This window comes from Opisthocomus hoazin, chromosome 7, assembly GCF_030867145.1.
Source record: "Opisthocomus hoazin isolate bOpiHoa1 chromosome 7, bOpiHoa1.hap1, whole genome shotgun sequence".
NCBI classification, from domain to species: Eukaryota; Metazoa; Chordata; class Aves; order Opisthocomiformes; family Opisthocomidae; genus Opisthocomus; species Opisthocomus hoazin.
Window position 1 is genome coordinate 7,798,243 of NC_134420.1, and position 25,806 is coordinate 7,824,048.

Sequence of the window (25,806 nt, forward strand, 5' to 3'; positions counted from 1 at the left end):
TTTTGCTTTTTAGCATTTCAAATTATTTCAAGCTAGGTTATTGCTGGATAGAATCATTCTGTTATAAGTTGGTGTACTGAAGAAGAAGAAATGAGATTTGTGACCTGTTAATGGGATTTCTGCATCTCAGTACGGAAGTCCAGAATATCCCAACATTAGTGGGGTTTCCATTTGCTTTAGGTAGAAGAAATACTCAGGAAAATTTACGTATCCTAATTAAGTCAGTCATGTGTCTGTGTGGGACACAATGCTTTCTTTGTGACACAACCAAATAACTAATGATTGTAATACTTATTATTTTTCCCTCTATAAGTTAACAGAACATTTAAGTGAAATATTTAGAGGTTGTCTTCTGTGGGCATTGACATATTGCGTGTTAAATGCAGGGGTTTTGCCTTGCTATGGTAGATGGATTACTTTTACAAATGTTGCAGAAAAATTCTTTCAGATTATTTAGTTCTTCCAGGCAGGTAAGGAGAAAAAAAAAAAAAATCATTAAGTGGCGTCAGAAACACCAATCTTGAAATATTTGTTAGTCTCTTGGCTGCTAGTAGGGAGAATAATTGGAGAATTAAGACTTAATTTCAGCAAATGTTATGCAAAAATTCTGTCTTGTTGACCTGACTCTATTGAGTGGGCAAGAGTAAGTGCTTGGAACCTGATAGAGCTGGCATTTAGAAAATCCAAAAGTTAGAATTTAACTCCTACTGAGGTATGAAACAATTAAAGTACCAATTTTAGAATAATTTCAGAGGCTATAATTGTTAAAGTAATTTAACAAACAATCTGATAAAAGCTCTTGGAAACATGCTCTTAGCCCTGTGATTTTTATGGTTTTGTAAAGAACTTTCCTAACTGGTTTAGCAATATATTTTTTTCTTCAGCAAGTCAGATTGTTTGCATTGGGCTTTTTCTATTTGAGTAGTATATTAAAATATATGAAAGGCAAAAGAGGGGAATACAAGGAGCAAGTTATCAAAATTAACCATGCAATTATTTTAAGCATGTATTAAAAGTTGTGTAAAACAGTGATTCTTATCACAATAAATATATATCCATAGCATTATTTTAGGAGATAGAGCTTGCAGTTACTAGTTGCCATGTCAAACTACACTTTAAAATGTTTATTTGATAATTTTGCTGAAATACATTTTGAGTAAAAGGATGTAAATAATTTTAAATGATGGTGATGCCAGTGTTTTTGGTCACTTTTTGGCGTTCTGCATTACTGCTGTTTTGTGAAGTACCTGAGGCTTGAACATCATGGCCAGCCATGCCTATCAGCAGACGGTGAGAACATGCCATCTCTGAGTGTGTATGCACCTCTCATGCTTCAGAAATGATTTCTTCTTGAAACTGTTACATTGTACATTCATATCCTGGTTAAGGAGGTTGTGGGGTGAAAGGTAATGGTAGTGAATACACTCAATTGATTTGACAAATTGGATTAGATCTGTACATTGACTTTCCTACTAAATACATTTTTGTCAGTTTACCTTTACTTTGATCGGTGCGGCTGGGGACAAATGCAACGCTTGTTTTTGAATGCAGACTGAATTCTTATAGTGTGTGTTCTAGGAAATTGCTGATCACCTCCAGTCATGGGTTCATATTCTTCAATTTACATCAGTGAACGTGAAAATGGAGCGGTTTTTTGACTTTGCAAGTTTAGGAGTTTCCGTGACTCCTTTGTAATACTGGTGGCCTACGTGGTGGCGTTCATGGAACATGTTGTGCTTTTAATGGTTATTTCCAAAAGGAACCATAATCTCAGTTGTGAAACCTACTAGATTTTCATGGCTGTGGTTAAATTAGAGGAAATGGTAATCCTGAAAGAGCTGAAAGGCTAAAAAAAAAGTTCCTTTTCAAACAAATTTGCTTGGTAAATGTCTTTTGCTGTCTTTTGGTTCTTAATTTTGTTGGTGACATTCAACATATACCTCTCTTCATGTAACGGTTAAGATTTCCAGATGTTTCTGCTTCTGTCCAGTCCTGCCTGCATTGTCCTGACCATGGTGTTGAAATGGACTCCACCTGTCTAAGGTGTTGGGTTCAAACGGGGAATGTATGCAAGCTTGACACTTCTCTGGGTAAAGAACAAACAAGTGAGGCTAAGCAGGGTATTCGCTATTAAAAGAATGAGTCTCTTCCTTTGACATGCTCTCTTTGTATTTATTTATGCTTCTCCAAAGTGGTATTACCTTGCTATGTGCTATAGAGAGGGAATTATAGTAATTGTTGCTAAAGCAGATATTGCGGAAATGGACGCAAATATTCTCTGATGATACGTTAGCTGTATTGGGACTACTACTGTGGTTTTCTTTGTGCAATACACAGATTTCAACCCTTCCATTCCCTCTGAATGTATGTAGCTGGTTTAGGGGTAAGTAGCATGTACTTGATGATGATTTTATTTCTTTAGTCTTATGAAGCTGTACTCCAGGGTATGATAAGCTGAGCAAAGGAAATTTACTACTTTAAAATAGTTCCAAACTGGAGCTGTTAATTGTAAACTAATTTTCTGATGATAAATCTGATGCAATCAATGTAAAATGTCGAACTGTTTTTTCTCAGAAGAGTGAAAGGAAGAAGGATGTGATGAATACTGTTTGGGGAGACACTCTTCAGATAATTTTACATCCCAGCCTGTGTGTGGCATGTCACAGTACCACCAAAGTGAAGATCAGGTTGGGTGTGTTCAGGACAGTTGAAGCTTGTGGATGCAACAGTAGGCAGTAAGAAAGGGTAATTGTATGTTTGTGTCTGGAGGAGCTCAGCAGTACTGAATGTGTTGAGAGCTAGATCCAAAAAGAAGTTTTGGTGACTCAGATTCTGCTTGTGGAAGAGAGGATTCAAAATTATAATTGCTTTTTAATTTTTCTTCTTGTGCAATTAACTTCTGGATGGAAATACAGGATAAAGCTAACTACTGTGAAACTAATAGTTCCATCTAGTTGTGCACGTTGATTCCAAGACAGCTAAGCACTCTAGGCATGTTCCTGACATTAAACCCATGAATAGTCTTTTGGAGGTAAACGAAACTACATCTGAAGATAAACATGTGTTTAATTGCATTGCTCCGAGGAAGATGACTACTAATCTGTGTAATTACATGGAATTGTTACTGTTATCTGTATGGTCTTTCCTACTCTGTCACACTCATTTGTTTGATCGTGTCTTAAGTTAGATAATAAGTTTGTTTGTAAAGCACTGTATTGTATGTGTGTACAGTTCATAAAGCAAATGAGTTTTGCTAATGGTAATTCCTTTGGCCTCTAATAAATGATCATGGCATACAAGCATCACAGCAAAGCTGAGTAAAACAATTCGCAGGCAATAAATAATAGATAAAGGGGAGCCAGAAAGTCTTCCATATTTACGCCCTTTCTTCTCATGATAAAAGCTGTCTTATTTCCTCTGTATTTGTAGGGATTTTTACAACAGTTTTTTACATGGACAGTAGCATGTTAAGTAGTGCTGCTTCTGTTTGTTGTGTTTTAAACTAAAGCTGTGCTAGAACCGGTTGATTCAACTGTTCTGTACATCTAATCTGTGTAATTATGTTAGACGTAGTTGCTCTGTGCTTCTTGTTTCAGCCAATAAGAACTAAGGTGAGCCAAGTCAGCTCCTCATTTTGTAACATGCTGCCACAGGTGGTACTTACTTCGTAAACAAAGAGCGTTGTCAGAAAATGATGAGTTTGGTGTGCTGCCTCTTTCCAGTCTTTGGTTTATGATAGTATCTATACTGTCATGTTGAAAAGCAAGCAATTAGTTTAACAACTTGAATGTAAAATATAGTTTATTATGTTCTTAATGCACTTTTTATTCTTCTTGTAATGAACAGCTGAATGTCTTTTTAAAAAAATAGTATCCCCTCCCCCAGATTTGCGTAACTTAGTCTGCTGTTATATTCTGTGATTTCCAGCATTGCACATTATATTAGAATACACAAGTAATACAGTTGAGAATGGTTTTTGCCTTAAAGAGTAAAGGGACACTTGTTCAAACTACAAATTGTGGATACGTGTTCTTTCAGTGACTTATGTCAACACTGCAGCCACTTTAAACATGTTTTATTACTGTAATGACATGTTGCAGATTAAGACTTCTTATACTACTATCGAACCAGATGCAGAGTTTCCACAAGAGGTTGAAAGTTCTTGGTGTTCAATTATATGTTCTGAAGGACAGTCGATGTCTTTTGCAATCAATGAATTGTATGAAAACTGTATAGTTCTACAAGGCTTTTACACTCATTATTTTTGCCAGTGGTGAATGACAGGATTTTTCTCAAGGTTTGTATTTTATTTTGATTACTGTATTAATGTAATAGAATATTAAAGTAAATGATAAGTCATACTGTTCTCCCTAGGAGTTTGAATTCATATTTGTGGTAGGAAATTAATCTGGTTTTAATTGCCTGTGAGTCTGAAGTATGTTCCTTTTTGTAAAACTGATCTCACATAAATATAAATCAGTAACTGCCTGTTCTTTAATTATGTATTAGTTTATTGTACCTGCATAGTAGATGAGAATATGAGCATCTCCAGTTGCGGTATATTGGAGGTCATTAAATCTTCTCTGCTCTGTGAAGTTTAGTAGCACTGCATTGCTAATTACTGAAAAATGTACGATGTGTTTGCTTGTTTTAGAGTGGCTATGTTTAGCTATAGTAAGACAATTAGCCACTTTGTAAGTAACTCCATAGGGATTTTTGACAATATGGACAACAATTGCTGTAAACCATACTATACAATTACAAAAGAATTTTTTAAAAAAATCTGCGATTGTAAATAATTTTAAGATATTTTAATGTAAAATAAAAAATTGTATCAAATATATGAGCATATTTTTTTAGTATTCCAAAAATACTTGGCTGAATTCTACCATCTACCAAAATATTGTATTAATTTCATGAAAAGATGACTAACATAACCTGCATTCTCAGTAGCAGTGTCGCTTCTTCCCTTGCCACTTTACACTTGACCTTTTCCCTCTTCTGGCAGAGAGTATTTCTGCTAAAAGTAATGTAAAATTTCTAGAAAGGAGGCTGAAATATGTTGCGACTAAGTGATTTGCAGAAAATATTTTTATTTGCTTTAGGTTGTCAGTCGTAAGACTTAGGTATACAAAAACTTGCCACTGTTAGCAATAACTGCATTTGTGAATTATAAGCATAAACTTTATATGCCATACTGCAGATAGTGCTGTGATGTAAAGTGGGAATTTGAGCCAGCACAGTTGCTTCTCTTTCTAAAACGCATTATAAGGTGGCTAGTCTAATCCCAGAACATTATTTCTGGTAATATTTTAACTTAGCTTGCTTTTCATATATCCACTTATGTGATTTGTTTAGATACTAGTAAATCTTCAAATGACTGGAACAAGGACTGGTTGATTAACATAATACAAAAATGTGACATATGAAAAAATAGCATAGTATCACGTCATGCCAAGTCTTTTAGTAAGTCACAATATTAGCAGACATAATTAACATCCAGTGCAAGGTATGGGGCATCTGAGATATCAGAATTCATTTGGCTCTTGGGGTATGCAGTGTTCCTTTGCTACAGACAGTCCTTTGACAGCGCACCCTCTGCAATGGTCTGTGCTTCCAAGTAGAACATTCCTTTTTATAACTTTTACTCTACTTTCTTGCAGTATCTAAAGGAGGCAGCGTCAGCACGGGGTTTGACAATGTGTTAGGGAAGCAAATGCTACTTGATAGATTAACATGAACTGGTGTGATAAGGGTGTAAGTCTGTTGCACAGTTGCTCAAACTCTGCTTTTAATGATCTATTCCACTCATCAACCCAACCATCTGCAAATAAAAAAGCATCTAAATTACAGGCTATCTTTGGCATCTCCGTGCACTGTGTCCCGTTCCAGCGTTGTACTGAACTGTTCATATCCTGAGGAGGAAGCAAATAGTCGGCAGGTATGACCTTTTCAAAGAAATACTGATCCTAGAGCTGAAGTAAAGTTGCCTGGGTTCACTAATATCAAAAGGAAAGCTGGTAATATGTCATGTTTTACTGAATGTGCCCCAAGGCCCACGGTTCTTAAGCACTGCAGTGTTTGAGATGAAAGACAGGTAACAGCGGAGCCACAGGACAGTGTTGTGTATTAAGCCTGTCGAGTAAGAAATGTAAATAGCCTGATTTTGCTTTACAAACATTTAAAAAATAAATAAATGAAGAGAAATAGCTATAGAGCGTATAATATGCTTCATTTGCAAGTCAGCTGAGCTTCAGTGTCATAAAGAACATAATTCTGTTAATCTTATGGATTTCCTTCTGCCTAATTCCATGGAGAGGACAGTGTGTGTTAAAAAGTAAAAACACTCTGAAGCACTTCAGATTTGCACAATTGAAATGAAGGGAAATGAGAAATGAACAAGGAAAGGACCAAGGCGTTAGGACAAACATTGTGGTCTTTTCTGAGTGCGTACTGTGACAAAGACTTCAATTACATGACAACGTTGTTCAGAGTGTTTATACATCACATATTTGCAGTTTTATCCAACACCATGGTGGTGTGGATTTGTCTGGGAAGGGAGTATGTGGAATGTTATGGTTGAGGGTTTGTTTTTTTTTTTAAACATTTCTTTATGAAATGGAACTTCTGTTATATACTTGGTAGAAAGCATAGGGCTTCATGGTGTTTGGTGACTAACCTTTCCTAGGAGATCACAAGTGCCATGTTACTTCGGGTTTCTGTGTGCAGAATTAAAATTTTCACCTTTGGATGGTAATTTTCAGAAACCTATTTTTAATATGTTCAGATATGAGTTACGAAGAGTGAAATTAAGGAGCAGCTCAGAGAAGGAGAGAGGAGAACTTGCTGAGTTAGTTATTGGAAAAGATGTTAATAAGCTTATTGCAGGAATAATTTAAAAAAAAAAAAAGGGAGACTGTTCTCAGATCACTGCCTTGTGACTTCCTCTTATAGAATGATAATGTATTTGAAAATGTGTAACTTTTTTTGAAATATCCATTACTTAATCAGTAGGGAATATTAGATGAAATAGCACCAAGAGGAAACTATTTAAAGAGTTCAGATGAGTAGATTTTTTTATATTGAGGGTAAGTTACCCTTCATAACAATAACTTTCATTCATACTGTAGTTGAATTGGTAGCTGTGTAAAGTTATGATTTTGTATTTGTGCTTCAGCCAAAGGTGAACAAAAAAACCCAAATTATTTTTCAAGGCGTTTTTTTTTCCTCTGGAGTATGTAATGGGTTTTGGTTTGCATTTTTTGTTTGGGTTTTTTGGTGTTTTTTTTTAATTACTGTGGTATGATCCAAATTAAATTGTGCAGATATTTATATGAAGTTATTTTCATATAATGGTACAATTAACAGATGGGCTGTTACCAATGATAATTATTTATAATGTTACAAATTTAGGTAATTACCATCTAATGATAAGAGAACAGTTATGAGATTTCTACACACTGTAGGTTTTTAAGCATGTTAGTCGGATCAGAGTTGTAAATTGAGTCCAGCCATGAACTTCAGCTGACAGGAAAAAGACTCTGTATGTCTTTCAGACGAAAAGTGATCCTACTTCCATTAGTCTTTTTTAAATAGATTGTTTGTTACCATGACAAGATGTTCCCAAGTCAACACTGACATTTTGGATTGTTCTGTGTAACTGAGCTGGTGCAAGTGACTTTACTCATATGTGACTTTGCAATGGCACTGCAATTAATAGGTTTAGGTTTTTTGTTTGTACGTGTTAATTTAAGTAAGTTTTTAAAGAAACGCTTTTCATTTTTATTCTTATGTAGGTATGTTCATAGTGACCTAAGGGAAATAATTCAAAGTTCCTTTTGAACTATGTTCTTTTATTTGCTGTGCACAATGAATATCATTATTTGTTCAGAAATAATTGTAAGAGTAACTTACAATGCAAAATAATACCTGAAATAAACTTTGATGTAAAGAGATTTGAAATTTCTTCCTTTTTGTCTCTGGTGAAGTTATACCTTAATAGTGCCTTTTAAATTATTACAAAAGTAAAGTTAAACTTCCTGCTGGTTATTATCCATTTCTGGACTGTGTTATTCAGAATGTGTGTTAAGAAATGACAGTCCTAAATTTCATTTTTCTTTTTCCCTAATATTTGGTCATAAACATTATCTGTCAAAACTACTCAAACAGATGTTGACGTGGGGCTTCAACAGTGATGAGCTGCAGTACAAAGATTTTCTGCATGCACCTCAACGTCTTTGAGGTTCGTGTTAGAAGTTTTTCTGTACTTTGCAAAAACTAATCTTAAAATTTCTTTGAGAAAGGTCATAGTCCACATGGGAAAGAAGATGACATGACGATTGTGTGCTTTAGCATAAAAAGTATTTACAAATTATATCTAGTGGATTAAAGGCAAGTGCTGTAAGAAGTGTGAATGTTGAATACAGAAGTGGTTAGGATAAATGTTTTTTTCTGTAATGTTAAAAAAATTACAAAAGAATACAAAAATACGGTTAGCTTGCCTTTTCAGTTACTGTATTCAGCATATCAAAACAGTATTTTTAACATGATTGTCTTTTGAGAGCCGTATGGGTAATGTGTACTGCCATAATTTGATTCAAAATCAACAGTTTGTGGAGATCTTTGATAGCAGGCTTGAGTTGCGCATGCTTAGGAGGTGACATGAAGAAAGAGGGTAGAAGAAATGTACTGTTTACGTCCTTCTGTTGGTGAACAATTTCAGCAGTGAATGAGGTTTGGATCAGATACTGGTGTGAAAAAAAAAAAACCCAACACTTTTTTGCTTTCTTCTAAAACACTTTGCTGTACAGAACAGTTTTCTTCCATTCCTTCAGTTTCTTATGAAAATATCTGAATTAGAGCATAATTCATCTCAGAATAATTGTCTGTTGATTAAAAATCAGATTTTGTAACAAGTATGTGGTTTTGGTAGCATGGGAATACTTTAAATCGTGTTGGTCCCGAAATAGCTTCACTGGCTTATATGGAACTAACTCCTTGCCATGTTAAGGCAGTGGGGCAAACCTTTTTTTTAGAGCTCTGTGGTACGTAGTTGTCCAGCTTCTGCTACCTGCATTAATTTTCATTGTAAGCGTAGAATGCATATACGTGCACAGTTTAGTGTTCATGAAACAAAAGTGTTAACTTCAGTTTTTGGAGGCGATTGTAAATTAATTTGGACAAAATGGATGAGTATAATTATTCTTGATGCAGAAAGCTAGTTTTATCATCTGTATGTATTATATAAAATTATGAAACAGCATTTTTTTACTGTTCATTGGTATGCGTGTTCCTGTTTCAAAGAAAGGTAATCTGTAAAGGCCCTCTGAACTTTATATATCTCCTGTACATTAAAAAGAGTATTAAAAAAGAAAATAATATTTTTCTTTTCCAAAAATTATTATATAGTATGTTGCTGCAGGTTGCAACGTGGGAAGTTTATTTCAATTAGGATGGATGTTTTTTTTTGTATTTTCTGAAGACATTTTTGTTTCTCGATCCACTTGGACAATTATCTTAAAATTAAGGGACTCGAATATGCCCATAAATTCGTGGTTTTCTAAGGTGCATGGTAATCTCATTGTAAAGCATTTTTACAAACTGAAAAAGAAGTGGAATTGAAGAAAAACCTCAACAGTGTACAAGCACTGATACTTTTTTACTGTATCCCAAAGAATGTCAGAGTAGCTGTTAAAAAGGCCTGAATGAAATGTTTGTAACTTAATTCTGGTAAGGATTATAGGATTCAAAGCAACAGAGCTTTTTCTCCCATCTTCTGTCATGATGACCAGATGAATTTTGGGATGAAAAATACTTGCTCATACACTGAAGTTATGGTTGGTCTTTGCTTGAAATTCAGAAAATGAGTTGGAATAGGATGAGCCATATTTGTTTGTTCTCGTCAATTACTACTACTAGCTGGGAAGGAAGAGACTGCTAATCATAAGAGTTCTAAGATTAATAAGTTGAAGTTGTTTTGTTGAACACTGTAATTTTTCAGATGGAAGTTCTCCCTACTAGTAGACATCTGTGAGTGTATGTGTATTTATGCGTGTGCTAGCTGTATTCTTATTGGTAGTCTCTGGGGATCAGAAGGGATTTATTCACACCCGTAGGTTCCCATTCATTCTTAATGCATTGCAATGTTAACATTTGTTACAATTCTGTGCAGAGGGTGGATGTGGAGTGAGCTGTGGTTTTGGGAAGGTTGCCTTCTTAAAGCAGTGTTTGCCAGCAGCTTCTGCCAGAAGCCATAGCTCAGCTGGGATCTTGGGCGTTCTCAGTCCAGCCGATCGGCTGGAGTAGGATTTGAAGTCTCTTTGGTGGATCACCACCCTCTTCTGTAGTATGAGAAAGTTCTGTTTCCTGTTGTGGTTTTACAGAATACCTACTTCTAGAAGCTTGGAAGGAAATATGTTAAAGTTTGGATATATATTTCCTTCCTCCTAGCATCACTTTTTAGGTTTATACTTCTAATTGATTTTCTGTCTGTGCTTATTGAAACTATAGGTTCAGTGAGGTTGGTATTAACAAAGGCCAGCACAGAGCGTTAATTTACAATGTTGAGCTGGTGGATTTTGAGCTTTGCAGAAGCGAAGGACACGATGAACAAGACTAAGGAACTGAGAAGAGACTCTGCCTTTTCCCACTGTGAACTGTTAAAATATGTGCCCAAACAATAGTCTGTGCTTTATTTGAGAGGTGTTTACTCCAATAATTATTTTTGAGACATCTATGTTGATTCATACCTTTGCAGTGATAAGTTGTGAAGAATGTGGTGATAAAGCATACAGCAGATCAGCTGTTCCTTGAAAAAAAAATCACCGCTACAAGAAGATTCCTGTAGAATTCCTTGTCACTGCTCCTGACTTCAACTCTCTTTGTTATTCTCCTTATGTGTATATGAAATAGTTCAGTGTATTAAAATGGTAAGCTGTGGCAAATTCAAGATGTTTTGAACAGGTCATATATATTTATACTATAATGCACTTAGAGTTGATGTTTGAAAAATAAAGCAGAGTCGAAAATAAGTTGTGTTGTGACAATGAACAATTTCTGTTGTGAATAGCAAGGAAATTCAGACAACAAGTTTAGAGAACATGACTCATCATGGAAACACCAGGAGAATGAAGAGGCAAAAACTGTCTTGCAATGTGTTGATTATTTTGTTTATGATATTTTCTGTTCCTGGAATTTTTATTCCACAAAGTGATCCAATAGATACGAATGAAGTAAGAGTGCCTGTCAATGTAGTAATAAATTAAATATTTATTGTTAGCCTTAACAAGCATCTTGGTTGAGAATGTAAGCATACTAGTAGTTTGACCTTCTTTGCATTTGCAAGAAAACATTAGCACTCATTTCGAATATGGAAACTGTATTATTATGACAAATGTTGACTTGTCATCCCACTAAGAAAGATCAGTGAAAGCAAAGAGGAGCGCTCTGACCTAGTCGTGACTGGCTTGGAATACACTAGTGGATGGTGGCTTTATTATCAAACAAATGTGTCATTGCTCTCATCATATAAACTTTTTGTGCATTGACTTTTATTAGACTATCCAGTATAATAAGAAGTCAGGAAAAAATTAACGTTTGATATCTCAATTGCGTGAAAGAGTCTTTCTCTACTTTATTTTTCTTTCTTCAACCACTAGATACCAGGCATTTTCTTTTCTTCTAATGAGCTGAAAAGTTAGGCAGCATACCTTGGATGCTGGATAGTTGTTCATCCCTTTTTTCTTTGCAAAGTTTGTTTCAAACGAATCCATACTCTGGTATTTTTTGTTTCAAGCCTGTAGAAAGTGGAAAGAGTGCCATTTACTTTCAAAACAAATATGTTATGCAAGCACTGAAAAGATAGTAATTTTGTAATTGTTATTCTTTCTAACTCCTGATTTTTCTTCTGGAAGATTGAAGATGGAGGGTGAGGGACTGCTGGGACTGGGGCTGAGTTCCCAGCTGTGACGGCAGGGATTGTGGATATATTTCCTTTCTCTGCTTCCCACAGGAAAGTTCTGTGATTCTGTTTTATTGTTTGTGAGGCCCAGTTTCGGGTGGAAAGTCCTCCAGCATGCAGGTATCGCTGTTAAAATATTACACTGATGTATTATATTGGTATGGTACTGGCAAAGTGTATTTTTGCCAAGTTAATTTTGTTCTGCTCATCTTTTAAACTTTGCATTCATACTGTTTTCTATTCTGAAAATAACAGTTCTCTTGGCTTGCTTTTTTTCACGTTGGGATGTCCTTCTTATTAGCTAAAAGAGGTGAGTAATGAAGTAGGAATCTTTTCCTTCGTTTGGATTACTAGTAACATTTTCCTCTTAGAACTACATCTGAACCAACTGTGATATGTATATTGCAAATGGCAGAGTTAGCTCTTCATTGTATAGAGGTCCAGCATTATAATATATGTAACATCAGTCTGACTTTCCATGACTGCCCTACTGTTGTGTTTGAATGACGTGATGGCATCTTTGTTATCTTTGAAGTGATTCGCTCATGCTGTGTTTGATACACTTTATGAGCATTTAATTTGTGAGGAGGGTAATCCAACAAATGTACTATTGAAGGGTACTGCAAAATGTTCTGCTCAGTACATTATCCTGCTATACTTGAATAACTGCCACTTAAAAAGAAAAATTTTTAAAGAAAAATTTTTTAAGACAGGAAGGGAAAAATGCCAACTTGATGATACAAGAGCATCAGAGGGGAGTAATTGTACAGTTGTCACTTCTGTGAGTGTGTGCAAGTCTTCGGAGGAAGTGTGGAACAAAGGGCTAGAGAAAGGAACGGCATTTTCCCAGGAAGGTTGATTTGAGATTGAAGGCAGAGAAGATGTTCATTATCAACAGAGGATAGATTTATTTATTTTTCTAATAGAAAAGAGTGGACAAATGGGGCTGGGAGTTAAAGAAAAAAATAGTTATGTAGTGCAAGGTCATTTTTTTTTTTTTTTGAATGACAGGCTTTCCATTTTTAGAAGAAATTGATGTTATCTGTTGGAAAGAGCAGTGGAGAATGCCTTATCTGTACTAGTTAATCATAGCATAATAATGATCTTTTGGTATCGTATAAATGTGAACAAGGTGAGACCCAGTTTGTCTAGACCCAAAGGGTAAATAGCAGAAGTCTGGTGTGTGGTCGATGATAGTAAAGAGAGATTTCTCGTGAAGAACTGATACCCAGGATAGCAGACTGTCTGGCATAGTACTTCGTGTACTGTATTCTGACTCAGTATGTCTTGGGTATTTTGTACAATTTGCCAAAGTTCGCTTTGAGACTATATCAGGGTTGCAAGAGAAAGAAAAAACATTTTGTGAAAGATCAGCTGATCACCATGAAGTGCTGGAAAGAATTAAGGTTAGTAGTGGGGAAAAAAAGTTGTACATCTAAAGGATGTATAACTTTCAGAACATGACAAAGCTCTTGCCTTTAAAAAAAGAAAGAAAGCAGAGACCAGAAGTTACTGGAACTAGTGAGAAGACTTGTATTTTACATATTTTTAAAGTAAGTCTCATGTATTTTCAATTTATGTATGTCATGTTTGAGTTTCAATTTGATATCAGTTCTGCAATCTCATTTTGTTACACAGTAAAGGAAAAATAATTGCAAAGGCTATCAGGTATTGCAAAGTAAACTTTATTAGATCTGAAACATTATCATAAACAGAATTACAGAGGTCTTCAGTTGTAGTAGAATGGAGTGTTTAAAAGGTATTTGTTAGGAGATAGCTTGTCAGTGATAAGTTTTGTATACAAAAATGAGGAAGATGAACTCTTTGTATCTATATAACTATCTTAGAGCTAGCTGTAAAAAGAAGGCTATAAAGTTTTTGTTTGTTGCTGTCTGTATGTCGTGAAAGGGCCAAGTGGTTTCTACAATGTACAGTCACAAACCGATTATAGAATTCCCAAGGGAAGCTCTGATGGGGCAATCGTAACTTAACAATGGAACGGTGAGTCACTGCAGGAAGAATTCATGTAATAATCCTTTCCGGTATTTATAGGACCAGGAGGATAAAATGTCATTTAATTTTATTTTATTTGATTAAAAACTATGAAGCAAGAAAGAAAGAGGGAGGAAAAATGAAGCATCTTGCCTTTATTTCAGGCATGAAAGATGACTATATAAAAAGAGTGTTATGAACCAGTAGAGTGTAGTGATTTATTTCAAATCTGATCAATGCTCCAAAATAGTTGTGTTGATAATAAAATTATTTCATTTGAGAACTTAAGATCATTTTTTTTAACTTCTAGGTGCAAAATGTTGCTTTTGAGTCGAACAACTAGGCTGAGGCATCTGTATGAGTTCTTGCTTGCTAGTTTAGGCAGATGTGTCTACGCAGTTCAAAGTCAAAGATTATCCATGGAAGGCTTTTATTTAGCTTAAAAAGTAATGCCAAAATATACTTATTGTAGCCTTAATTAGGTTTGTTAGGATGCCAGAAATGCTTTAGCCTATTCCATTAATGCTGGTGATGCAGTATTTTATCCAGCACTGTATATTCAGTCCTGAAGTCACTTCTGCTTGAATCAGAGCTGTATCCTCTTCTGTGTAGTGCTCCCAATTTAAGCATCGTGTTACAGTTGTCTACTGTTGCTTAAAGGTTTGGTTGTTTTGTGTTGTTTTTTTCAGAAAGGGTAAAATAACTTGGTGAGCATGTGTTTGTTCACAGCGAATGCTTGCGTGAATTCTTAACTGAAGCTTTTAGATGCTATCACAATATTGAGAGCTTGTCACTATGTCATGGTACAATGATCCTTATTCTTTCTCTTCTCTACTTTGCATGGCTAGTATTAATTTTTGGTTTATAAGATCTTCTGTATGGTTCATTAATATTCAGCAAGTATAAGAATTTATCAAGCTTAAAGTTTATCACATTTAAAATTACTGAAAGCAGAGGCAGATGTGTAAGAGGAAAGGTGAGACTGTTAGAGCGAAATAACAAATACAAATATTCTTGAATGAACTGCGAGATCTTCACAAATTCATTTGGGGGGGTGGTGGTGGGGAACAGTATAGCTTAATAGCAAAATAGCAAAATTGTCTGGATATATGCTTGGCCAGAAAAGTCCCTAACTCATCTTTTTGCTTTATGCTATTCAAACTTGGTGGAAGAAAAGGACCTTTTCCATAGTATGGAAGTGTTGGTGAGAAAAAGGCAGAAAGGATCAAATCTGTGTAATGCTTTCTAGAGACGACCAAGGAAGAATTAGATGTTTAGGAACAGAACAGATATACAAGAAATAAGCGAATTGCTAAAGCCATTGGTGAAAAACAAATATTGTCTGGAATTTCACGTTACTAGTGAGTTTAAGTGGAATAAAATTATTGTTCCAAATTAGTTTTGTTTTCAAGTAGATCTAAGTAGCTGCTTACTTATAGCACTTCCTATGCCTTCCTTGGCTCTTCCTGCCGACATTGTAGGTCTGTTTCAGGAAAGGCAATGTTGAGATTTTCAAAAATTTTAGTGCTAAGATTTCAAACTATGATATAAAATAAGAGCATTCCTTTCTTCTTTTTTTAAACAAAACAGTGAAACCCAATCCAGAAGATGATGCTCATGTTGATTAAATCTATTTTTTTCGAGAGGAGTTAGGATGTAATTTAGATTGTTTTTGATTGTTTTGAGTTGCTGCAGAATAAGTGCAATCCTAAATGACACTTGAGACTGATGTGACCAAGTTTTTTGAGTGTATTTCTGAGTGGGTTAGTCCTATGCAAGAAATAAAAGGTTGGTTTTAATTTTCCATTATTCCTTCACATTTTTCTAAAGGGATTTTTCTACAGAAATAGAAGAAAAAATTGAAAGTTCTGTTTATTGCTTACGTACGTTACTTCTGGTGAGGATTAAGTGGAAAAAACTTGTGAAAATTGAAGATTATCAGATAGTTCTTGGAAATTTTAAGAGTAATGTAAGAGAATTTGTGTATTTTCTAGAATTCATGTTAATTTTTGCAATTTTCCAAGCTAAATGCAGAGTTAACAGTTTTATGTTAATAATTTTCATTTAAGAGAGATAATACAATTTTTGCTAATTAGTTTAATATTACATTCAATAGCCAGCATTGGATTTTTACAGGGATAGTACAAGTAACAGTACAGGGCAAAAAAAACCATGCTGGATGGACCCTCTATGAGGTTCTCTGAATCTGAGCCAACGTTGGTAATATGATACCATATAAAGAAAATGAATGGTTTTGGTAGCTTGGGGTTTTTAATGTATGCAAATATTTTCAAAACCTAGCTAATTCTTGTGGTTAGTTGTGTTTCAAAAAATAAGCACACTTTTCTGGCTGTTTTGGTTTTCTGCTTATCAGATTTGTTTCAGTGAATAGACTTCTAGTTTTTTTACAGCAGAAGATAAATCAGAACGCTTAAATAGATTGTGGGAGCATTTATATAATGTTAATATTATATCCTCAGTAACGCAACTTTGTCTTATACATGCTGCTTACAAAAATATTCTGTGTCAGTTTTCTATTTCTTCATATGAATGGTGCAATTTAATATTGGAAGATGAGCCAACTAATTTTTTTCCTCCGTGAATTTTGTAAAATACTGTAGGAAAGTTCTGCTTCTCGAGCATAGGCTTTTTAAGTACGAAGATAAAATACAAAGAAATTAAATCATGACGACCTAAAGATCATAAACGATCATAATTTTCACTTTTAGCCACAGTAGAGTTGGCTTATTGGTTTCATAAATACTCAGTTTTATTATTCCGGGATTTCCATTAAAAAAGCCTTTATTTATGTTTTCTAAAAACTGTATTTGGAAAAATGTTTGGTTCTTTCTTCAGTCTGTTCTTCACTGCCTTTGAATACCCATTTTTATTCAAAGGGTCTTTGGTTGAATCTTAATTCTTTCAAGGTATAAGTTGCAAAATTTCTCTTAAAATGTGCTTGGCTTTGGCGTATATAGTTTTTGTAAATAAGTTCAGTTCACATTAATTTTTGTTGAATGTGATTGCACTTGATAACTGGTCTTCAGAAACTGTTTCATATTAAAAAATGATTGGAGAAGTGAAAAAAAGAAGTCACGTATTCATATTAAAGGTTATGGAGAATCTGTTGTTCTAGTTTTGTTTAGCTTGCATTGAGTCTGATTCCCCCAGTCAACAGGGGTCAGTGAAATCAACCGAGAGGAAAGAGTTATGGGAATTCAGAGATGCAGAAACTAGAGAAGATGCTGTTCGTATGCATTTCTACTGTGGTTTAAATACACTGTCATAAAACAACAAAAAACCTCTGCCTCTTTCTAAACACCAGTATGTTTTCCCTAGAGTATATAATTGTAGATACTTTCTTAGTAATTTGAAGAGGAAATATTTCCTAAGTGAAATTGCAGGCGTACAACCTCTGCGTTGCCAAATGATGAGCCAATTATTTCTGTCAACAAAATAGTTCTTGACTTTTGAGCAGCTAAGTACCAGTGTTGTGAGGCCAAAGGAGGAAGGTGCATGGGGCAGCTTCTGGAAACAGTATCTCTGGTTTACAGATAAAAAATAAATAAAACAGCACTGAGTTCTAGCTAATTTTCTTTTGTGTCTTCCAATAGTGGAATCATATAGCGCAGCCTGCCTTGGTTCAAGGTGGTTGACTATGTCCTGAGTCACTGTTTCTTATGAAAGTCTCGGGAGCAAAGCCTTCTGGTCAGCCTGTTGGTTAAATGGACTTTAACTACAGAAACCTCTAGAATGAGCCTACAGAAACTGCAGAGCCGTCAGGAGAGCAGTGTTCACTGTTCCAGAGTCTTATCTCAGCTGCCTTTTTCTGCTTCTTCCTTCTTTCCCATGTTGGGACCTGCTGCACACCAGTTGTTCGGCCTGCTGCCTTTGCAGGCAAACCATTTGCTCCAGATGCTCTGCTCTGTGATGTGCCTGGCAGTTAAGCAGCCCTTTGAAGTCGCCTTACCTCTGTGTGAATTTGGTGACCCCATCACCCTTCTCAAGTTTCAGATAGAAAGTATTTTTCTGTTGGTTCTTTTTTTTGTGTGTGAAGTTTTTGATGGCAGGAATGTGAAATTTCCATTTATTTACAGGAACTTTGAGTTCTGAGAGACTTGCTATAGGAATTTCAATGTCCAATTTTGCTCAACTTGTGCTAAATCTGTACCTATGTAGGTTTTAGAGTGCGTTCAGAGAGCCTAGAATATGTTCTCAGTTTAATCCAGAAGACCGGAGAGGATGGCTTTGTCTGCTTGGTGTTACTAAAAATATTCCAGTCTTAGTTTGTGTATCCAAAAAGATGAACATGGTGCGTGTTCATGGGCAGTAAGGATTCCTTGGAAGCAAGGAAATAGACATTGTTTTTCAAAATGTGTAACTGAAGCCCTTAGAGTATGCCACCTCAGCAGTTGAAATGGGATTGGTGTTAAGATGGGTGTTCCTGTGCTATGCTGCATCTAATTAATACGTGTCCTGGTTTTGGCTGGGATGGAGTTAACTTTCCTCCCAGTAGCTGCTGTGTTTTGGTTTCAATACTAGAAGAATGTTGATAACACTGATGTTTTCAGTTGTTGCTGAGAAATCAAGGACTTTTCCAGTCTCCCATGGTTCAGCTAATGAGCAGGCGTGCAGGAGCTGGGAGGGAGCATAGCCAGACAGATAGCCAAGCTGGCCAATGGAAATACTCCCTAGCATAGACATCATGCTGAGTTTATAACTGGGGGGTGGCCAGGGGGCAGGAATAGCCTCTTTTTTCTGTGGGTTTGGTCTTTTTGGGGAGTTCTGCGAAATCCAGGAATTGTGTGTTCCATGATTGCTGCTCAGGGACTGGCCACAAATTGGTCATTGGGCTGTGAGAAAAAAAAGATTGTGTATAGCTTGTTTTGTATATTTATTATTAGAATTATTAGTATTATTACTTCCTTTGTTCTCTTATTAAACTGTCTTTGTCTACACTCACGAGTTTTCTCTTTTGTCCATTGTCCTCCCCATCCCGCTGGGCGGGAAGGGCAGGGGTGAACAAGTGGCTGGCTAGTGCGGAGTTGCCATCTGCCAGGTTAAACCACGACAACATGTAATGGTGGTGGAGAAGATACAGCAGGACTGGGCTTCAACGTATCTTACTATTGTAAATACATAGCTTTGTCTTTGCACAGTGAACCTGAAATCTATGCTGCTGTGCCTTGAATTACATTTTCTGTGCTAGTTAAGTTAGTCCCAGTCAGAATATATATGTGCCTGTGCTGCCATCACACTGTGATCTGTGGTAAAAACTGTGATAGTGTCATCTTTTTAATTGGTGCGCAAATCTGTCAGCCTTCCTTTTAGACACATTCTTACAAAGCAGGTGGTGCTGATTACTTCCTATAGTCCCATGTCCTGTATATCTTTGCCTCAAATTGATTGCTTCGTTCAGGCTTGCTCAGACAAGTGGCTTTCCTCTAAACTCAGAACGCAGAGAAAAGGGAAGAGTATGAAGCTGCAGTTGGCTGTACCAAAAGATTGTCCTTTTGTTCTGGAAGGACTGGCGAGGGGAGGGTCACAACCCCTAAAAAGATTAATCCAACATGATTGCAATTCTACACAAAACAGGAAAATATATTCAAAAAGGCACTGCAACTATATTAAGTGGTATGTTTTGCTCTAGCAAAGGAGAGAGATTAAGAAAAGAAGCTTTAAGTCAACAATTGGTTTATCACTTTCTATTCTAAGGTAATGGTCTTGTCTTTGTTTACTCAACAGTGTTTCCTTGATATGACGTTTGGAGCCGGAGGTCATACTACAGCTCTTCTAGAGAAAGCCAGCGACATTACAATATATGCACTAGACAGGGACCCCACAGCTTATAAAATAGCTCAGCAGCTTTCAGAATCATACCCGTAAGTTGTCTTCTCCTGTCTTAAATATGGTCGAGATAAGGTTGATACTGTGGTATTATATACACAATTTAATATATTTTTATAGTTTCAATATATAGTTTTTAATGGCTTATTATATGCTGTATGTACCCCGTTAAATTGGAGAATCAGTGCGATTTATTTATGAGTATTTTCATGCAAGTTCTTCTGAAGTTTTTGGATTCAAATGCGTATTCTGTACTCTGTGAACTTTGAGTATGCATCAAGTAGCCAATTTTATATTTAAAAATTGATTTTAAAAAGATTCATGTGCTCTGCTTGCTTTGAGATGAATCTGATAGCAGAGTTGTACAAAAATCACACACTTTGTGGTAAATATTTCACAAAAAAGGTTGGAAGAATATAGTTCTAAATAATGAGGTAATTTAAATATGGCTTATGAATATTTTTATTAAAAAATAATAATTGTAGTTCAGTATTAGGTTTACTAAATATTTTGCCACTGACTTCAGAAACTGCTAAACAGGTTAATAAGCTACTATTTCTGTGTAGAGCTCATCCTTCAATTTTTTCTTTAAATAGAGTGCTGAATTTTCTAAATGAACAATTGCTAAATGTAAACTTTTAGGTTTCTGTAGTTATACAAAGTTCTTGTTCCTTTATTTTATTCAAGAAACAGCACACTTGGAGCATGAGTACATTCATGCAAAAGTGCGCAGTGTGTAGAGTTGAATGTGAGCTTTTCAGAAAGTACTATTGTATAAATTTGACCAAGAAGTAAAAGAATGTAGATACAAAATTAAATACTATTAAATATTACTCAGGAAATTTAGAGAAAGTGGGAAGGAGAGGACACTTACTGTCATGTTGAAAACATCAGAGTATTTATTTCGAAAGAGCTTTTGCATGAGGAAAAGCGAATCATGGAGTCATAGGTTGGAAAAGACCTCTTAGACCATCAAGTCCAACCATCCACCGAACACCACCATTCTTACTAAACCATATCCTGAAGTGCCACATCTACACATTTTTTAAACACCTCCAGGGATGGTGACTCAGCTAGCTCCCTGGGCAGCCTGTTCCAATGTCTGGCCACTTTTTCAGTAAAACCGCTATTCCTGATACAAGCAGGATGCCATTGGCCTTCTTGGCCACCGGGGCACACTGCTGGCTCATGTACATCCGACTGTCAACCAACACCTCAAGATCCTTTTGCCCTGGACAGCTCTCCAGCCACTCTTCCCCAAGCCTGTAGCGTTGCATGGGGTTGTTGTGACCGAAGTGCAGGACCTGCCATTTGGCCTTGTTGAACCTCATACAGTTGGCCTCAGCCCATCAATCCACTCTCTCCACATCCCTCTGCAGAGCCTTCCTACCCTCAAGCAGATCGACACTCCTGCCCAGCTTGGTGTCTTCTGCAGACTTACTGGGGGAGCACTCAATCCCCTCATCCAGATAACTGATAAAGATGTTAAACAAAACCGCACCAAACACTGAGCCCTGGGGAACACCACGCGTGACCGGGTGCCAGCTGGATTTAACTCCATTCACTACCACACTCTGCGCTCGGCCATTCAGCCAGTTCTTTATCCAGGGAAGAGTACACCCATCCAAAACATGGGCAGCCGGTTTCTCCAGGAGGATGCTGTGGGGAACAGTGTCATAGTCCAGGTAGATGACGTCCATAGCCTTTCCTTCGTCCACTAGGTGGGTCACCTGGTCATAGAAGGAGATCAGGTTGGTCCAGCAGGACCTGCCTTTCATGAACCCATGCTTGGTGGGCCTGATCCCCTGGTTGTCCTTCACATGCCTGGTGAGCACACTCAGGATGAATCACTCCATAATAATAAGAAGATAACTAGAAGAAGCAGATAAAGAAATGCCGGGTTGTTCAGTCATGTTTCCCCATGGAAAAGGAGTTCTAAGACAGCAGTAGTATTCAAGCAATGCAGAAGGTATTCTTCACCTTTTCTAAAAGAAAAGACCAACCTGTGCGTTCCTTTCTTCAAGTGCCATTGTCAGAGGCCCAGTGCAAAAAATGCAAGCATGTGACAAGAAAGCATAGCTTGGTTTCTAGTCATCCTACTCTATAAGACCACTTAAATGTATTACTCTAAATTATCAGTTCTTTGTGGGCTGAAGAGACATGCAGTGTATTCTTACAAATTTGTGGAATTCCTCTCTCAACTGTTATTTCTCCAGAGAGTACTGCTCTTGACAGAATAGTGTGGAGAACATTGACAAGGAAAGTTCATTTTCTTTTAAACTAAGCCTGCAAACTCCACCAGATGCCATTGGAGTTGTAAAGTCTTCTGTTCTTTGCCATAGGAAAAAATATACGTAGTCCAAATTAAAGCTGATCTTATATCTAATAAAGGTTTTCAGAAACATTGACACCACACAAGACAATGATGATCAGTCCTCTGATTCAATATATGTTTATCTGCAAAGTATCCTATGCAAACCTGGATGCAAAAGAAGTTTATTTTCCCAGTACACAAAGAGATTTTTCTTGTGTTGGATGTTTTTCTGCCAGTGATGGACATTGTTAATACTCTGCTTGCTTATGTTTGTGAAAAGATGAGCTTTGACCAGTATAGTATTATAGTTGTTGTAACTTACTATGGCTTTATAAACAAAGAGGGTCTCCTAGTTCCAATTTTTGTTCATAAAATCATATAAACTTGGTTAGTTGGACTCCATACATGGTGTTATCTACCTTTACAGATGCAAGTTATCATTAGATAGAAGGAAGTGGATTCTTAAATGATATTATGTTAAGTTCATAGAGAAAAGTCTTAATCACTGAAAGATAACTGTATGCCACTTCAATATATATTGTAAAATACAGAGCAGCATTCTTACTTGTTTTGGTGTTTTCCCTCATGTCCGATCTTTCCTGTTGGAAAGAACAGGTGGGTCCTTTTTCAGAAGATAAATTTATCTTTTTCATAGTAGTTTATGTTGAAAACTAAGGTAAAAAAATGTTCCTGTATGGAATATGTGCTCATTGTTAATTTGCTTTCTCTGAGACGTCAGCTGCATGAAGTGTGGTTAAATTCAAAGGGGGAAGGAGGAGGAATAAGTATATAATTTATAAATAACAGCTAAAGCTAGGGTTTGCTTACAAATCAGTTGTAAGTATAAAGGATTTACTTATGAGATGTGGAGCTTTCATGAATGGAATTTTTTCTTTCAGTAGTCATTAAAAGATGGTTGATACAATATTACATGGTTTTTATTCACTATTTTCTGTACTGTGTTAGAAAGAAATCTTTTATCATAATTTAATCAGTTTAATTCAAATCTGTGTTGACATCAAAAGCTCAGGGAATTCATCCAGCTGACATCTTTATCTGTCAGATAAAGTGGCTCCTTCATCTGGTTCACCAGGTAGCCACAGAAATAGGTGTGCTATGTTAAAAATGGCCATGGCAGCATGCAGTTGCAAGTTGAGAGAAATGTAGGGCTGTCCCTTCTATAAGAAGCACAGCCATAGATGTAACTGACTGAAGAAGTGCAGCATGGAAGTATATATTTCTCCATTGTTTTACTGTTCTAGGGGTTTTTTCACCTCTTCTGTTTGACATTGCTGGTTTGGGAGAGGTGATTTGACTTACTGCATTGCTTCACTTCCTTTGGAGGCAACAGCAAAAGAGGGGCAAAAAAGGCTGTTACACAATCCGAACCAGTAAAATCTGATTCCCACTCTATCTGAAATTAGGAGTGCAATGGGCCAAGTCATACATCAATTGAATCTTCTATTGCCATTTTGTTTGTACTTAAAACAGAATATTGTAACTTATAACCGTTTAATTGGTGATGTTAATGATTTCCAGCACATCAACCACATGACAGATCTTGAGTCTTGCAATAGGATTTGCAGTAGTCCATCCTACCATAAAAAACTTCAAGTGGAAATACTCAGTGTTAATTGCCATTCCTTATTCTGGTTAGGTAACATTAATAATCTCAGTAAAATAGTATAGTTCCAACAATTATTCGCTATGGGACTTCATTTTTTAAGCATCCTATATCTTATGTCACTGAGTTACAAGGTTATTAAAGGTCAAGTTGCAGAAATATGCCCAAAGATATGGTTGGAAGAGGAGAGAAGTATGGCTAGATTAGGGAATTTTTCTATATTCAGAACTGATAAATGAAGTCCTCCTTGTACTTAGCTGAAAGACAGCCGGAGTAAAGTCACTCAATGAGAACACTGAGGAAAAATACATTTGAAGTTTGTATCTTGAATGTGTCTCTTTACTTCTTGGTAGTGATATTGTCAGAACTAAAATCTGTAGAGGGTAGAGTTCCAACTGCAATTCTCGCATTCATTTAGCCTCTCTGTTTATTATTTTTATTTTTTAAAATATGTAGTGCTGCTTTAATAAGGAGAAAATGGGTCAGGGCCTGTTAGATATTCAGTGTGTGGGTGGGAATCCTTTGACGTGCTTTCTGGGGAAGCCTCTAACTTGGGAATTGCTGCTGAGAATCCAGGAGAACAAGATAAAATTCAGTCAGTAGCAATATATATTACAAGTAAACCCTTTCACGCCCACTGAAAGGGAGAGGTTAGAGAGGTGGCTGGAATCTGGCAATTAACCAATATCATTGCAAGCTTTTAAGTATAAGAAACCTACGCAAAGCCTACGCAGAGGAGACAGTATGTTCTTTGTAATTCTCTGAGCAGAATAAGAAATTGTGCCCGAAAAGTAAGGTTAAGTAGTATAAAATTCCTCATACAATTTAACTACCATTTTATTGTAGTTCTAAAGCAATTTTGAGGTGTGATGGCGCTTGTGGGTTTTGCTTTCAGGGTTATACTAAGTTTACAGAAAAACTGGGATAGAACCATCATCTGTGCATTGAATGTTCTGGGGAAATCAGAACTTATTTTGTTCAGTTCTAGGGAAAACAGAACTTTTTTTCAGTTGCAATAAGCTTATTTTAAGTGCTTGTGAACTGTAGTGGAGTGTATTATATATTGATGCTTTTGTTGCTATATGTTATGAATACAGGCTACTATTTAAGTTTTGACTGTAGTGCATAAGGGATACAATTAACAGTGTGCAATCAAGACATTCATTTTAATGATGCCTTGAATATGTGTAAGTCAGTTACCTATAGTGTTATTTCTTTCTAAAGAGTTCTCTACGTATGTCAACATCTGGCTGCCTCTCAAATGCAAACAACATAGATAAATGAGTTGCCTTAAATATGTGATGGAAAAATGCAATTGAGAGCACTAAGAAGACCTTTAAATGCCGTTATATTAAAATAGTGCTTTTCTGTCATTTATTTGGATAACAAACCCAAATAGGTTTCCTTATTAAAATGTAAGAAATAAAAATTCTTTCTCTTGTTACTGCAGTTCCAGCTGTGCAGATTGCAGAAGGACTGGAAACCTTTGCTTGCTTTCGTATGTACAGTCTGATCCTTCAATACATTGCGTTCCAGGTTTGAATTTGGGCCCAATTCAAAGTTACCCTAAACAAACACATACAACAGTCTACTTTTTACAGTTGATTTTCTTCCTTTTTCACTTTTTATATTCTTTTATAACTTGGCCCTTTAGTGCTTTCTTAAAACCTTGTCAACTTCAGAGAAAAGGCTGTGGTTTTTGTTTACCTGGACTTTAGCAAAGCTTTTGACACTGTTTCCCACAGCATTTCCATGGAGAAACTGGCTGCACGTGGCTTGGACGGATATGCAAGAGCATGGGACGGACATGCAAGAGCTTCACTGGGTTGAAAACTGGCTGGAAGACCGGGCCCAAATTGTTGTGGTGAATGGAGTTAAATCCAGTTGGTGGCTGGTCACAAGCAGTGTTCTCCAGGGCTCAGTATTGGGGCCAGTTCTGTTTAATCTCTTTATCAGTGATCTGGACAAGGGGATCAAGTGCACCCTCAGGAAGTTTGCAGATGACACCAAGTTGGGTGGGAGTGTTGATCTGCTCTTGGGTAGGAAGGCTCTGCAGAGGGATCTGGACAG

At 36.3% G+C, this 25,806-nt stretch overlaps 1 protein-coding gene across 1 annotated transcript in view; it reads left to right on the forward strand.

Moving 5' to 3' along the window:
• Positions 1-25,806, forward strand: part of METTL15 (methyltransferase 15, mitochondrial 12S rRNA N4-cytidine) — a 96,988-nt gene that overhangs the window by 18,637 nt on the left and 52,545 nt on the right. Inside the window, exon 3 of the mRNA XM_075427279.1 lies at positions 19,697-19,833. Within this exon, the coding sequence (XP_075283394.1) occupies positions 19,697-19,833 (137 nt within the window). The remainder of the gene's footprint in view (positions 1-19,696; positions 19,834-25,806) is intronic.